Source organism: Apodemus sylvaticus, chromosome 17 (genome assembly GCF_947179515.1).
Source record: "Apodemus sylvaticus chromosome 17, mApoSyl1.1, whole genome shotgun sequence".
NCBI classification, from domain to species: Eukaryota; Metazoa; Chordata; class Mammalia; order Rodentia; family Muridae; genus Apodemus; species Apodemus sylvaticus.
Window position 1 is genome coordinate 16,055,568 of NC_067488.1, and position 17,748 is coordinate 16,073,315.

The 17,748-nt window shown below is 35.3% G+C and overlaps 1 protein-coding gene across 3 annotated transcripts in view; it reads right to left on the reverse strand.

The window, feature by feature from the left end:
* The window catches only part of Csmd3 (CUB and Sushi multiple domains 3), a 1,209,570-nt gene that overhangs the window by 305,807 nt on the left and 886,015 nt on the right, over nt 1–17,748 (reverse strand). For all 3 annotated transcript variants that reach the window (XM_052161507.1, XM_052161506.1, XM_052161505.1), the window contains 3 exons: nt 13,002–13,193; nt 9,114–9,240; nt 7,390–7,592 (listed from right to left, as the gene is read on the reverse strand). In XM_052161507.1, the coding sequence (XP_052017467.1) occupies nt 7,390–7,592; nt 9,114–9,240; nt 13,002–13,193 (522 nt within the window). The remainder of the gene's footprint in view (nt 1–7,389; nt 7,593–9,113; nt 9,241–13,001; nt 13,194–17,748) is intronic.

Genomic DNA, 17,748 nt, shown 5'->3' on the forward strand with positions numbered 1-17,748 from the left:
CAAGACATGATTCACATATCAAATGAAGTTCAAGAAGGAGGAAGAACAAAGTGTGAATACTCTGGTCTTTCTTAGAAGGGGCAACAAAATACCCACAGAAGGAGATGAGAGAAAGTGTGGAACAGAGTCTGAGGGAAAGACCATCCAGAGACTGCCCCACCTTGGGAATCCATCCTATCTACAGCTGCAAAACCCAGTCACTATGGTGGTTCCCCATAGTGGTGGAATCATTTCTAAGCAAGTCCTTGCTGACCGGAGCTGGATATAGTTGCCACCTGGGAGGCCCTGCTAAAGCGTGACAAATACAGAGGGAGCCACTCTCAGCCAGGCATTTAACTGTGCACCAGGTCCCTAATGGGGGAGCTAGAGAAAGGACCCAAGGAGCTGGTGGGGTTTGCAGCACCATAGGAGGAACAACAATATGAGCCACCCAGTACTCCCAGAGCTCCCAGGAAAAAAACCATCAAGTACACATGGAGTTACCCATGTCTCCAGGTACATAGGCAGCAGAGGATGGCCTTGTTGGACATCAAAGGGAGGAGAGGCCCCTCGTCTAGGGAAGGCTCCATGCAGCAGTGTAGGGGAATACAAGGACAGGGAATCGGGAGAGGGATGATTAGGGAACAAGGGGAGGGGAGATGGGTTATGAGACTTTTGGGGGAGGGGGAAACCAGGAAAGGGGTCAACATTTGAAATGTAAATAAAGACTATATCTAATTTAAAAAAGGAAAAAAAGAATGGAAAATATAGGACAAACACTGATTCCGAATAAACATAAACTACAAATATCATAAGCAACTCTGGATATATAACAATTATAATACAACCAGCCCATAGTGCCAGCACAGGCTAAATATAGTGACTAAGATGTGGACCTGGTCTTTGAAAATGACTATAAATTTATTGCTTTTGGAATATGGGCGCAAACTTTCCAACAATATTGAAGAAAGTTTGCAGAGAGAGAGAGAGAGAGAGAGAGGGTACTAGAGAGAGATAAATTATGTAAATGAATAGTCAGATAGGTTAATTGTTTACTGTGATGGAAAATATTGGGTGTCACCTTGATATACTTGGGAAGAGGAAATCACAGTAGAAGACCTACACCTATCAGACTGACCTATGTACATATTTCTGGGTCATTTAAACGATCACTAATTAATGTAGAAGGCACAAGCCCATTGTGGGTAGAACCATTTCTTGACAAGTGGACCTATTCTTAGAGAAAAGATAGCAGAAGGAGTCATGGGAACAAGCCATTTCTCAAAGTTCGTTCTCTGCTTCGGTTCTTCTGTGAGTTTTTGCTTTGACTTTCCTCAGTGATATTGTGTAACCTGTAAGCTTTTTGTGGTTAGAACAGGACACACAGGTTGAAATCTGTCAGTGTCTTATAACAGAAACAGAATGTAAACTAGAGAAGGTTTATAATGCAGAGGTTTTACATTTAATAACAGAATTTTTCACTTTCAAACTGAACCCAAAGCATTAAGTACTTTTAAACAGTAAAGTGATATGCAGTTTTTGCTTCTGACAGCCAGCCAGTCAGATGTGTGAAGAAAAATATGAAGGGATAATGAAGTGAATAGCTAGTTGACTGTCACCCAGTGTATCAAACAATAATGAGGACAGGAACAAAGGCAATTGTGTCATGCAGTCCTTTAAGGCTGTCAGACTTCAACCCATCCTAGTGAAGCCATTTATTTCTTTGAGAATTTTCAACAGTAGAAGTTATGAGCCTTAGTGTTTTGTATTACCCAGCAGGTACTGATTCTTAATGGAGAGGTCAAAGAATGAAGAGCTGAGAAAATGCTCTGTCAAAATCAACTATTCTGTGGGCAAATGACAGCATGATACCTCCCTGTAGAACTGAAGTGGAACAAGACAGGCAGATTACAAATTTAAGTAGGGGATATAGAGGCTGACCTGCTGTGAAGCCAGGACAGGGTTTAGGACAGCATGAGGTGGCAGTGTCAGACTTAAGTAGCTCTGATTAAGCAGAAGTGCCTTGCAGATTATAACACCAAGAGGCAAAGCGACAGAATCTACAAAGTATGAACAGATCAGGAAATAGATGTCATGAGGCTGTGGATGGTGGCTTGGGGAAGACTGTAAAGTTGTTATGCAACCTGCATCTCAGTTAAACTCACATTATACTGAGTTTTGTGAAGTGAACTTCACCGGTTATGTTTTTTTTGTAAAGACATTTCCTGTTTGTCTGTCTCTTCCTTTTGTTACTTATTACTATAAATTCAATTGTTTAAAATCATTTTACTGTATATATTATACTAAAAGTCTGACAGGTACTCTAATCTATCACTCTATCTCCCACTAATTCTCTCAGTAGATAATTAATGAGATGAATGAGTTTATTTGTCTAAGACAGCTGGGTAATTTCAAGAAATACCTTAGAAAATGTAAAGACTATTCTTTTATGTCAACATGACTATAACTGGAATGAACTACAATTCAGAAATGGAGAGCATGCTTTTGAGATATTTTCTGCGTGGTTTGAAATGTGTGAATCCACTTCCAATTCACACCTTTGAGGTAGGAAGTCACATACCTTTGATCTGGATCTTGAGGTAGGAAGACACACATTTAATATAAGCCATACTTTCAACTGGAACTCTATGTAAGGACACAGAAGAGGGAAGCTTTTTGCTTTTCACCTGCTTGCCGTTGACTTGCTAGCACATTCATTCTTCTACTGGCACTGGAGCCTACCTCTTTGGATTCCAAGCGTATTCATACTGAAGCCTTGCTGAGACATCCAGGTCTGTCTGACTGAGCAACTACTAGCTAACATTGTGTGGATTAGCTGGAATGCAGTCTGTAAGTCATTCCATACATATATAATCATTCCATATGTTCTGTGACTATATAGAAAACTGACTAGTACAGCAGATGAGACAGATCCGTTACTTTTGTAATATGGATGTAAGTTACTTGACCTTTGTTTTATCAGCAAATATTTCTCACTTGGAGTGACCCTGAGCTAGGTGCTAAAGATAACACAGTAAATAAAAGAGATGTGTTATTTTTAATCTAGGTACAAGAATGACAGAATCTGTCCTAAAGAGTGATTTGTGACTAAAATGAATCTGAAGTTTCTTGTATTAGTTAGATATCATGAGTACATTCTCTGTTCTTTCTTCTATGTACAATAATACCTTAAATGTGTACAAAAATTGTTGGAAATCAATAACCTTTACATTTTTTTAAAGTAGCTTCATGGTTCCTCTCTGTACTATTATTACCATTATAATTAAGAAAGTTATAAATATTTTGATAGCATAAGATAAAATGTGTCTTTTTTAAAATGCTAATTATAGGAAGTAGTGTCTAAAGCATAGTCAAAACTGTCAATCAATAACCACAGAACTCTTCTGTGGGAGATTTAAGTCCTATGTAACAGGTGCATGGAAATCACTTCTGTTCAACAGCTTTTACTTTTTATTTAGACTCATAAAGCACCCAAAGCAGAAAAAGAATAGAAGCTCTTTAGAAATCTAACTAAAATATGAGTTATGATTTTCTAAACTGCCCTGGTTTAGGATTTTTTGAACATAAGTTTTGAGATTTTCTATCTGAAGAATTAAAAAAAACTTTGGATATGATCAGTGAATTATATTATTGCCCTTACCAAAATCTGTTTTACATAGATATTTAGGTAAGCAAATGAATTCATAATGTATTTAGAACAGTAAAAATCATAAATAAAAGCTCTCTAGGAAAGTGAATTGCTGAATAAATTATTCTCGTCTTTATTTGAAAACATGACAACTAGCCCAATAGACATTTTATCCAAGACTGACTATTAATGCTAAAGCATTAGCAACTGTATCAGAAGTAACTTTTAAAGAGAATGAAGTTTTGATGATTAAAAAATCAGGGGCAGCAGTCCCCATAGTGTGTAAGGGAGTGAGTTTGTGTTTATACATGTATGTGTGTCTATATGATATGTGTGTTTGTGTTTGTGTATGTGTGTGTATGTGTGAAGATTTACTTGAACAAAGGGGAAAGATATATTTGGAGACCTATGAGAGGATTAATATGCTTAATATGTGGCCCTTAACATACTCTATTAGGATGGGTACATAGTTGGAATGTATAAATAGATTTCTAGAAAAGAAGAATTTAAATGGACTTTGGAGTGGCCAACTCTCACCTGCAAGCTAACTTTGTCTACACTGGGAGCTACTTAGTGTCATTCATCACATCCCTGCTAATACCACTTGCTTAATTTTACAATTACATGTTGTTTAATACAATTCCTATTCTTTACTGCCATTAGAAAATTGTGCTGTCTGCTTACAAGGTTGCTTATTAGTTTTTACATCAAGTGAATTCAAGGTAGGGTCATTTGAGAAGAAATCTCAATTGTAGACATGACTACAGGACACTCTTCTGGATTTACATTTGATATGGGATGGATCTGTACATTGTAGATGGAGCCACCACTAAAGTGGTTCTCTTGGAGTGTATGAGAAATCAAGATAACCCTGCCTCTAAGCGGTATTCCCCATGGTCTCTGCTTTAGTTCCTTTCTCCAAAGCTCTGGCCTACTGAGCAACTGCCCTGACTTGTCTCAGTGATCAAGTGTGCCCTAAGAGTTGTAAGCTGAAATAAATCTTTTCATCTTCAATTTGTTTTAGGACTGAGTGATTTATTATACTAATAGAAAGCCTAACTAAAACACATAGGAAGAAGGCAAAAGTCCTTTTCCAACAGGCAAGTATAAACTTTTCCTTCGCTTTATTCCTTCTTAGTTCAAATTGTCCTTAATACCATTCTTTGAGGACAGGGTCTCCTTTGGTGGAGTGTTTTAATCAGGATCAAAATGGCAAATTGACTAACTTATATCATATCATATCATATATTATATATTATATTTCTAAATATCTAGCTAAATATTTTTCTCTAATATGTACTATATTAAATATCTCTTATATATTAGTATATATCTGCAATAGTGAATATGTTGCATATATCTCTACAATAATGACACGATAGTGATAAATGTTGAGCATTTTCTATTTATCAGACCTGATATTCATCTATATTCAGACACAAGTGGACCATGTCTTAGATATCTAGTAGTTATATGACTATTAATAAACATTCCAGCCTCTGTGTACTTATCTAGGAAATGAATGCTAGCAGATATTTTTTTATAGATGTGTTGGAATCACATAAAATTTTGTACATAAATGTAAAACTGAGGGATTTTAGCAATAATCAAGATATCATGTATGAAAATAAGTTTTTTTTAATTTTATTTTTGAAGCATGGTAAACATGTGCAATGTTACAAAAGATGTTCAGGAGAGAATTTTGCAGTTATTGTATCTGCATGTAGTCATTATTATAAAGTAGGTGACTATAAGTGGATTGGAAGATTCAAGCAGTAGTGTACATTTTTGATCATCTATTGTAAAGGCAGATTCATTTAAGACATAGTATGGCAGATGTTTCTAAAACTTTAACAGGACCTACAAATACAACACATATTAAAGTAAGCCACTCATTTTTACAAACAAATGTTTATAAACCCTCCCACTAAATAATTAAAAACCTAGATCAACTTTAAATTCAGAGATACACATCTAAACACATTTTCCATTGGTATATACAGAACCCTATCATGGCAGCCATTTAAAGGACTAACTGTATTACTATTGTAGAGAAACCAAAGCTGTTGTTAAACTACCATTAGAAAGAATAAAGATTGAACACTTGTCTGCCATCTTATTCATACTTTAAAAACATTAGTAAATAAAAAAGTAAAACACAGAAATAAAATAGACCCTTATGATATGAGAAATGACAAATAAATAAACCCACAAAATGATAATTATTTGAGCGAGGCCACAGTGTAGATGTGGCCATGACTCTCCTTTTCTTTGGGTACTGGAAATCTAAATTAAAGTTCTCATACTTATATACCACATTTTTTTGCATCCATTCTTCTGTTGAGGGATACCTGTGTTCTTTCCAGCTTCTGACAATTATAAATAGGGCTGCTATGAACATAGTGGAACATGTATCCTTATTACATGCTGGGGAATGGAGTACTATTCATCCATTAGAAACAATGAATTCATGAAATTCTTAGGCAAATGGATGGAGCTGGAGAACATCATACTAAGTGAGGTAACCCAGTCTCAAAAGATCAATCATGGTATGCACTCACTGATAAGTGGATATTAGCCTAGAAACTTTGAATACCAAAAACATAATCCACACATCAAATGAGGTACAAGAAGAACGGAGGCGTGGCCCCTTGTTCTGGAAAGACTCAGTGAAGGAGTATAGGGCAAAACCAGAACAGGGAAGTGGGAAGGGTTGGGTGGGAAAACAGGGGGAGGGAAGGGGGCTAATGGGACTTTTGGGGAGTGGGGGTCTAGAAAATGGGAAATCATTTGAAATGTAAATAAAAAACATATCGAATAAAGAAAAAAAGAAAGAAAAAAAAGTTCTCATACTTAGAGAAAAAGTACTTTTATCCACTAAAACAGCTCTCTAATCCCTACTCTGTTTTCCTTTTCTTTTAATGAATAGTAAAATATGTAATAAAATGCATAAAATATAGTATATAGTTTATTATTCATTGTATATTAATACTCATAATAATAATATATAATAAATTTCCATTTTAATATACTAATATATAATTATTATTTGAAAAAATACAATATTATTAATATTATGAAATAACATTCTACTGATTATTTAAAGACATCATATAAAAAGTAAAAATAAATATTCTTTATTTTCTATTTTTTTAAAAAACCTCTTCACATATTATGATTTTATGTTATTCCAGGTTGAATATACTTATTTTGACTAAACATAATGTTTCAAGTGTGGAAAATTCCACACCACAATCTCATATAATCTGTCTCAGTGAAAATGCAGGTACACAAATAGTTATATGATAATATGTACAAGCCATAGTTCTAAGGTGTATATGAAATATAAATTAATGTTGCATTTAGATTGTTGACTCTTTCCTAAAATATCTCACTAGGGTTAATTTAAATATCCACAAACTCACAAAAATTTTTTAATCTGAAACACTTCTGATCCCAAGAATTTTGAATGAGGGATGTTCAACTTATACAAGACTTTCTGATACAATTATTTTTTCAGCTGAATTATTTTAATACCATTGTAATTTTAAGGATTATTTCTTTAGAGATGGTAATTAATAAATGTAGTAAATTGCAATTATTTTTCCAAGCATATTTTGTTTCACCTTCTGTGAAATATGAAGACTATAACTAATATTTAACATTTATAATACTGAGAAAGAAAATATAGAGGAGCAAATTTTATGGGATAATTGTACATTTAGTTTTGCTTTTGGAAATCAAACAGAAAAAAAGCTTACTTGAAAACTGAATTGCGAATCCAGATTTGCTGATATAAAAGTCCGTATCAAACTGGATAGTCACTATGTTGAGGGTGCTGTGAATTCCATCAGGAATCAGAGAGCCACTAACTTCCTTTAACAGCATTTCATTTTCTGGTGGACCATCCCAAACTCGAAGTATATCATGTGATGCTTCTGTATCGAAAGCAAGAAACTGTAGGCTGTGGGAAAGCCATACATCTTTGGTTATTTTAAATAAGGATGAGAACCATATTAGCAAAAGAATAGAACAAACATATATTGTTGCTTTGAATCTCTGCAACTCTTTTCTAAGAATAAAGAGTAAATTGTGTAATGGCAAGTATGACCAAAAAGAATGTTTTTGATAAGCAGAATATACCTCCTTAGCAAAGCATTTAATACATGATCTCAATATTATTGCAAATTACAGAAATCTTAAATAGTCACCTTTTTCAATGTTCATTAATTTTAATTGTGGTAATGAAAATAAACACAAAGGACATTCTATGTGCCAGTAACTTTGAACAAAATGTATTACTAACAATTTGTCTAATTGCCATACTGTTTTTATGGATATACATTTTTTATATAAATTTTATGGATGTTGTGAAAGGAGTTTAGATATATCAAATAATTGCTGAAAGAGTATCTGTGTCCCTCATTAAATTTAATTGTCTGCCTTCACATGCGTTTACTACTGTATCATATTAAAGCTGCTCTATTTTGTGATAATCTGTATAAAATTATCATGTTATTTTTGGTTTCATATTGAAGCCTGGCTAGATACTTTCTATATGGTTTGTGATTGATATTGAACTATCAGAACTTTCAATTTTTTATATATATTAATATCAAAAGCTGTTCATTAATTAAAAGATCCAAGAGACCTGTTGAATTAAATTTTTGTCTAATAATTTTAATCTTAAACAAAACTATGTTGACCTAAAGATCCACAGGTTGAGGATAGATCAACCACAGTCCATTCTGAGTTCTTTGATTTGCCTTACAAAGGCAATGTGATAGTTTATACTGCATTCAGTGAAGTTCACCACCTTGAATCCTGTCTGAATTTTATTTACATCAGATAGCAATTTTCCAGGCTAGTTTAAGGCTATTTTTACTTCAGTTATTAATTTATACTCAATTGAAGTCCTAAAAGGAAAGCTGGATTGGGAGCTTGGAAAAGCCATGAAATCTGACATGTGATTTTAGGAGGCATGGTTTGGAATTTATCAGGCTGCTATGACATGATGATGTGTAAACATCCTATCAAAACTCAGCAGGGAAGAGAAATCAAATATAGTAAAAGGGTCAGAAAGCAGATTCTTCAGAAATGCGCCCAAGAACAGGGAAGAAGAGAACTGTCAAGGCCTGCTGCATTTATGCGTTCCTTCACATTAGTGAGGTTGCACAGATTGTGCACTTATCAAAATGATGGATCAAGAATCTTAAGCCACTGAGAATGGACAGAGCACTGATCACAAGAAGTACCAAAACATTCTCAACCTTGGTGCCACTTTCTATCCACAGAAGCTTCTTACAGGGGTTGCAGACTTATTCCAGCAGCCCATGAATCAGCAATGTGTGCTAAGGGTATTTTTGTTATTTTAAACACACAAGGAACTTGTTTTTTTTTTTTTTATGAAGATGAAACATATTGAACATTAGTGTTACTGATCGAAATTTATTTAGCTGCTCATCAGGAAGTTAGTGTAATTTACCTTACAATGTTTCCTGGATCTACTTCAATCATCCACATGCAGCGAAGGTTATTATCATATGGAAAGGGATAGCCAGGGGACAAGATCCTTCCTGATGATTCTCCCTTGAAACGGCCGCCACATTCAGCTGGTGAAATATAGTCACATTTCAAGTCACAACTTCATACCAATCTTTCCAAGACAATCTACACATTTCTATAAATATGTAGGTCCAAGAGAGGAAAATAAGTATTCACCTTCAATCTTCCTTGAACATAAATGTTAAAATAAGCATTCTTAAAGATTTAATTGAAGCAAGGATATGAGTATAGTAAAATGATATACTTTCTCTCAGATATTATGAGACTAAAAGCAAACGAAATTGTGGAATAAGTAAAGTACACACTTAAAATCTGTAAACTTGGCTTCAAAACATTTCAAGATGTTTTGTTAAATAATAATCATGTTACCAGAGAAGCAGATGGCAAGATGCTCAGTGCGAGAGAATGGTGGGTGAATAATTTATCTTGAACCCCCACCTCTGAGAAAAACTCATTCCCCCAGGTGATCTAAATTCCATTGTCCTTTCAGTCCACTTCAAACCACTGTAAACTACTTCCCTTTTAATTTTTCAGGACTTTCAGCATTTTCAGTTGACTCTTTAATTCAGTGACATGTAACATAGTTTTGCTTAAATGTGGCCTCTAAGTTCTTATAAAATTTATTGAATTAAAAATAAATATTGTCACAGAATCTAATTTAATTTTATCTTTCTGGAGACTCCTCTGTTTTATGGTATTCAACACGACTTGGATGTCTGAAGTGATTTTACTTTCATAAAGCCCTAATTTACAAAGAACTTTTTATACTGAAGAAAAGAGTAGGCACATAAGGAGCTGTTGGGAACTATCTACATGTCTGAACCCAGAGGCCAGGAAGCCCTAGCCAGTGCATTGTATAGCTAAGGTTTCTACAAACTATTTTTTTCTCCAAACTCAATAAATATAAAAACATATTTGTTTAAATATTAGAAGAAATTATATGTATTCTCTGTTCTTTGAACAGTTTCTTAAACAAATTGAAATTGTTTATGTTAAGCATCATTAATATCATTAGAAAAAAGTGATCAAAATGAGAACTTTTTTTCTGGTAACACCAGCCTATGATAGTATAAGTCTATGGTCTCCATATAGACAGTTGGTTCCATAGATCTAGGTGTTATATTACAATATTCTGATTATTACTTTAATTAAACTGTCAACTAGGTTGTAGTGTTTAGTTATTTAGTTAACTGGTCTAAGTGTGAATGCATTTAAAAGGTGGTAACATCTTTAACTCGTTTGTTGGAATAACCAGTTTACACTGGATAATGCTTAAAAGTGGGTCTCATCCTAACTTTCCAAAGGTCTTTAAAGAGAGAGAGAGAGAGAGAGAGAGAGAAACAATTTCTAGAACAAAAAGAAATTTGTCTCAAATCAAGGGCTTTAATATTTTTATCAGTTTGAAACCTTTTGAATGACCCCCCACAGCCCATCTTCCCCTATTTTGAACTTGCTGACCCCAGCAACTGCATGAGTTAATTCCTAAATATTAACAAGTGTCTCCAGTTAGGGATGGAGAGATTCTGTTTGTTTTGCCAGTTTGGTACCTTGGCCTTTATCCTCATAGAGATACAGGAATTATTATTTTACTGCAAGTTTACAATAGGCTATGTTTATATAAAAGAGTAACAATACTGAAAGAACCATCACTGTCTGATTTTGTCTTGACTAACTGTGATACACTGACCGATTTTGAAGGAAGGAGGTTATTTGGTTTTATTTCCCCATTAAGAGCCAAGTCTATTATTCAATGAAGTTAGAGCAGAAGCAAAACTAGGACCTTGGAGAGAGAATTTGAAGCAGTAACAAATGAGGGATGCAGCTTATAGACTTGCTCCTTATGGCTTTGCTCAGTTATCTTTAATATTCATGCTGGGGCAACTGACTCAGAAGTGGTATTGTCCTCCTTGGGCTGAGATTCCCATTTCAATAATTAGTCATGAAAATGTGCCTTCTTATGCTACAGGCCAGTCTGATAAAAGAAGATTTTCAAATAAGGTTTTTTCACCTAGGAAATTCTAGTATGTTTAAATTCTAGTATGTCCAATTTCAAGTTTAGAAAAGCTAACCAGCACTGGCATTATCACGTTTGTTTGTTTTTTTCACTAGCATACAACCATAAGTAGTTGTACATAACATTTTGTACTTTAGATTGAAATGTGCTGTTGTAATAGGACTTAACACTTGGGTCCATGTTCTTAAGACACAAGCTTCAAGTATAAAGATAAAATATAAGGTGTAATAAAGTTTTTTAAAGTAATAACTATCTGTAATTAAACATAATTTTTGTTTGATTTAATGCAACAAGTTTCACAAAAATAATTGCCTAAATAATACCAAAATATTTAAGCAAAGATTTTTGTGTTTGACTGAACATAGCCATAGTAAATATTTAATCAACAGAAGAAAATTATGATTTTTAGATCAGGTGGTAGAACTATTAGTCATCAGTGAACAGCATCATGAGAACCGAATTTCATCTTCTGTTACTATGGTCATGCTCAGCATTAAGTGTCTGTGTGTTCCTCTGTTAATAGTTCTTTAAATTGATCATCTAACATTAAAAATGTATTCTTCTTATAAGGTTATCAAGTAACAGCAGTGCTTAGAAATTAATGGCATTAGTTTTTCGTGAAAATGTCTTTCGATCTCACACCAGTTATCTTTCCATTTGATTAACATAATTTTTAGAAGACAGTTTCATGTTTGTTCAATATATTCCAAAAACATATAAATTTAATTTTAAAGACATTATGGAAATCATTATTTGTAACTGATTACCACAAATTCATATGCTATATCAGATAGTGAAGGACTGTGATGATAGCTGATTTATGGAAAACTTGTTTGTCCCATTGGGAATCAATGTTTTAATGAAACACCAGAAGTTAGAAAAGTATATCTAAAACATTATACTTTAAAAAGATTAAATATGCATGGGTTTTTGAACATTTAAATTAAACCCCAGTAAAGCTGTGTTTGAATACACATTTGTTTTTATTCCCATTGGCAAGACACAATGGTTTTGTCTCCTCAAAATGCACTCTGGAGTCGCCTGCCAATAATAGTGTTTCTGCTCCTTACTGCCCTTCTAGGGTTTGTTAAAATGTTGCTTTCTTTTGTTATTCTGTTATTTGAAATGGAACTTTTTGATCTTTAGAAAGTAAAAGACCAACATGAATAACAACAGTATCTGTGGCTATTTGGAAATTCATTCTTCCACTCCCCCATGCTAATTTGTTATCTGCCTTACAATAGAGATAAAATGATATTAAGCCAACATGATCTAGAAATGTAAGGATCACTGTAGCTTCAGGTTTCACAGGTCTTTTCATACTGCAATATATTTTCACACTGTCATACTTAAGGAAACAGATATATTTTTAAATATTTTTCCAAAGGAGCTTCTACACATAAAAGATGCTTCTAAAGTTACTAAGAATATTTTATTTTCACATTCATTTTGATTCAGAAATGTACCCTAATAAAAACAAAACTGATCAATGAGATCCAATAAAATGCACATGATGAAAACATCAAATTCTTGCAGTGAGCTAAATATTTTATCAATAACAATGCAGAAATGTAATAACTTTGCACAGGCTACAGCAACTCCTCAAAGTATACACATTGGCCAGATTAAGAAAAGAACTCTTATATGTCACCTTAAATTGTGGTGAATATAAACTCTTTAACTTCTTAGGAGTTGAATGTGAAGGCAGCTCCTTAAAACATGCGCATTTTATGTAGTTACCTATTAATATCATCCCACAGACATACTTTGTAAGAATTCAAACAAGCATCCTACCAATACAGGAAGGTAGAGGGTAATCCCAGGCTCTTCTCTCTCCAGTCATGCACTTGAGAAGGCTACTTCCATGGAGAGTGTAACCTGGATTGCATCCATAGATGATGGTGCTGCCAGCAAAGTGGCCTTGGTCACTGATCTTATATCCAAACTGTGGAATTCCCGGGTCTTCACAATGTGAAAGTTCAAAACCTAAGAAATTGTTTAAAGAAAATATTTTGAAAGTTAATTTGAGATTATATAAACAGCTTCTTTCATTTATCCCTTTAAATATGATTTCATTTTCAACTTGAATTACTACTATCATGTCTAGTGTTGTTACATGTAATGATCACAGAAAGCTTTTTATTTTTTTCTTATTTTTGCTTTATAAGTGATATATAGCTTATATTTCTGGATAATGGCACATAGTCTTAATTTCCTGGTTGCTTCAAAGGTATTGTCATAAGACCAGATTAATAAATTAATTAAAAATAATAGCTGCATTAGGTGTATTATAATGTAAGAAGTCTGGATGATTAAATGAGAAATGACCCTCAGAGGTTTGTGTATTTGCATACTTGGGCCCTGGTTATATTTGGGGTGGTTATGAAATCATTATGAGGTATAGATCTGCTGATCGAAGTGCATCCCTGAGCATGGACTTTGATGGTGTATAGCCACTCCTCACTTCTGTTTCTCAAGAAATGTATATGATCAGCTAGCTTATATGCCCTGCTGTCTTCCCTTCATGATGCACTCTAGCCCTCTAGAATTGCAAGCCAAAATAATGCCTTTGTTTCCTCAAGTTCCTTTTGCTTATATTGTTTTGTCACAGCAACAGGAAAGTAACTAATATGTAGTAACTAATACAATAATAAAGTAAATAATGAGTAAAGTAGGTAAGAAAGAGAAGCAAATATTTATTTTTACCTTGGAAAAAAGCATCAGGATATTTAGAATCTGCAGAATCTGACTGAGACCATGACTCTGTTTTGTTTTACTACAATGGATTTTCTACAGCATCAGACTAGCAAAGTTGATGTTTCCCATTATAAATTTGCCATATGTCAGAGAAAGGGAATAAATAAATACATAAATACTGGGTGAATTCTGACCTATTCCTAGCATTTCCAAATTTACACTTTTTTAATTCATGAATAATCCACACACACCAACTAGCTTGCCCATAATATTAGTTATTAAAACTTGTAGAGGTAGGAGTTGAGTATGGGAATCCATTATAGGACCTGCATGCTATGATGTATATTTTCATTTTTTATAATAAATCTTCCTCCCACTTTCATATTGTGGTTGTATTCTTTCTCTACAAATGACAATAACAGGGGAACCTGTGTTAGTTTTTAAAATCTAGGCTAGCTCAGACTACCTTCTCTCTCAGACAAAAGGAAGCTGCTCAGCTACACAACTGATCATCTGACTAAAGTGTTTAAGATATTATCAGTTCCAGATACTTAAATGCTAAGAGAAGGAGGTTGAAATGAGTTTATGTAGTTACGACTCGACAATGATACAATCGTAACTGTAGGTTGATGCAATAGAACTTCCATTAAAATCTGATATAAAAGGTCTTGGAGAACTTCCATGGTGTTGAATGAATTCACTTGCTAGAAAGGTTGTGGGGTCAGCAGCTACTTTAGTTGTTGAGCACTTTTGGACCTTACAAATATGCCCATTTTATTTTTTATTTATAAAAGTCAATGCCCTACATTATGAATCAATAAATCTAAGCAAATGTATATAGGTTTAGATAACAGGACCAAGGAGATAACAGGACCTCCTAGGAGATACAAACTACTGTCTTCTATTTTAATCTACAAAACAGTATGAACAAGTTTGTTTCTTAACATGCTTCTTAATTTTCTAGTATTATTTATTTTTATCTTTCTACAGTGCCTACACAGCACAAATTTTGCACATATGAGATGTCCAATGATAAGTGAGGATTTAGGAAAAACCTATCTGCAAGGAAGTAAATTAAAGTCATACCAGTTACTCCAAAAGTAAATTTTGAGATAAAATTAAAAAAAAAAAATAAAAGCTTCACAGCTCTCCTTCGAGTTTCCCACCTGTGCTGGGAGCAGAGACTTTGATTTGGATCCAAATGCACACAATACCCCAGTTGCAGTTTGACTCCCCAGGTATTCTGACACATCTAGGATCATAGATGAGACCTCTCACCCAGCCCCCAAATCCACCTAACCAGGACCTCTGGAAACCCATAATGCACAGCCAGAGACTTGCCCACTTTAAAGTTTGGACCTGTGCCTAGAGCAGAGCCTTTGTGCATGATTCAAACACACACAACCCACACCCCAGTTGTAGCTCATTTTTCCCAGGGTTCTGCCACATTCAGGAAGACAGTATCACAGGATTAGAGGCTCACAGGAAGGACAGGCTCCAGTCAAAGACAGCAAAGCCAGTTACCACTAGAGATAACCAGATGGTGAAGGGCAAGCACGAGTAGAAGCTGAACAACTATCTAGGCAAATATAACTTGGTCATGGAAGAAATAAAGACATTAAAGACTTTTTAGACATTAATGAAAATGAAGGCATAACATATCCAGACTTATGGGACAGAATGAAAGCAGTGCTAACAGGAAAACTAATATCTCTGAGATATAACAGAAGTGGAGAGATAATACACTAGCAGCTCAATAGCACATATAAAGGCTCTAGAACAAAAAGAAGCAAATACACACACAAAGAGTAGATAGCAGAAAATAATCAAACTCATGGCTAGAATCAGCTGAGCAGAGACAAAGAGAACTATGCAAAGAATCATCAGGACTAGGAGCTGTTTTTGCTGTTGTTTGTTTGTTTCTTTGTTTGAGAGAATGAATGAGATAGAGAAACCCTTAGCAAACTAAGCACAGAGACAGTATCCAAATCAGAAATAAAAGGAATACATAACAACAGAAAATGAGGAAAATCAAAAAATAATCAGATCCTACTACAAAAACCTATATTCAACAAAACTGGAAAATCTAGATGAAATGGACCATTTTCTAGACAAATAGCAGGTACCAAAGTTAAAACAGGATCAGATAAACTATCTAAACAATTCCATAACTCTCAAAGAAATAGAAACAGTCATTAGAAGCCTCCCAACAATAAAAGCCCAGGGCCAGATAGTTTTAGTTCAGAATTCTATCAGACCTTCAAAGAAGACCTAATACCAACACTGTTCAAACTATTCCACAAAATAGAAACAGAAGGAACACTACCAAATTAGTTTTATGCAACCACAATTACCCTGATACCTAATCCACACAATCACACACCAAAGAAAGAGAAATTTAGACCAATTTCCCTTATGAATATTGATGCAAATATACTCAATAAAATTCTCACAAACCAAATTCAAGAACACATCAGGGGCAGCGGCTGCAGCGGCAGCAGCAGCAGCAGCTCATCCAGCAGAGAGGGCCACCACCAGCAGAACCAAGGCGACAGGATCCAGGCAGGCCCTGCGCCCGCTACCACTGGCCACTGCTGATCAGCTGGGCTGTGAGTGGCAGTGGAGTTACAGCACTTTTCACCACACTGAAGCCACATTAAACCTCTGTGCCCCCCACCCCCAACCACCAGCCAGTTACAAGAGGCTCTCCGCTATCTTGGCTCCTGCATGCCAGAGAGATCTGACATAGTCTGAGGCAACCATCTCTTGGGTCTAAGCCTGACAGGCATTGGACTGCACCCAGGCCCTGAGCAGCTCGGTGGGCCATCTGTGTGCCAACCCGGCCAGGAGGTTGTTTACCCTGCAGACTGCCCAGTACTTGTAGGGGTGCACAGCACCATCTTGGCTACCTGACAGAACCAGTTAACGAACATTGCTCGGGCCTAAGCTTGTCAGGCCTTTGCCTGGACTCAGGGCCTGCATAGCTAAGCTAGCCATGTGTGTACCAACCCAGTTGGGGGATCAGCTGCCTGGCAGAGTGTTCAGCACTCGGGAAAAAGTCCATGCAGCATCCACCATCACCACCTCCTGAAGGAGCGAAGGGGCATCACCTTTCTCATGCAGACTCTTAAGAGAACACAAATATCAGCCAAGACTACTATACCCAGAAAAACTCTCAATCACCATAGATGGAGAAAACAAGATATTCCAGAGGTTGTCACAGAGACAACCCAGAGTAAGGCACACTAGTGCTCCAAGGGCACCCAAGAGAAGGGCAGCACATCAGCAATCTGTGCCAGGAGACAACTTTGGAGATAGAAAGCCTTGGGAAGAATACAAGAGATGGAGGAAAGAATCCCAGATGCTGAAGATACCATAGAAACCATTGACTCAACAGTCAAAGAAAATGCAAAATGCAAAAAGCTTGTAACCCAGAACATCCATGACATCCAGGACACAATGAGAAGACCAAACCTAAGGATTATAGGTATAGATGAGAGTAAAGATTTACAACTGAAAGGGCTTTTGTAGAATATCTTCTACAAAATTATGGAAGAAAACTTCCCTAACCTAAAGACAGAGATGCCCACTAATATACAAGAAGCCTACAGATTTCCAAACAGACTGGACCAGAGCAGAAATACATCCTGTCACATAACAATCAAAACCCCAAATGCACTAAACAAAGAAAGAATATTGAAGGCAGTAAGAGAAAAAGGTCAAGTAACATATAAAGGAAGACCTATCAGAATTATACCAGACTTCTCACCAGAGATCATGAAAGCTAGAAGATCCTAGGCAGATCTCATGCAGACACTCTTAAGAGAACACAAATATCAGCCAA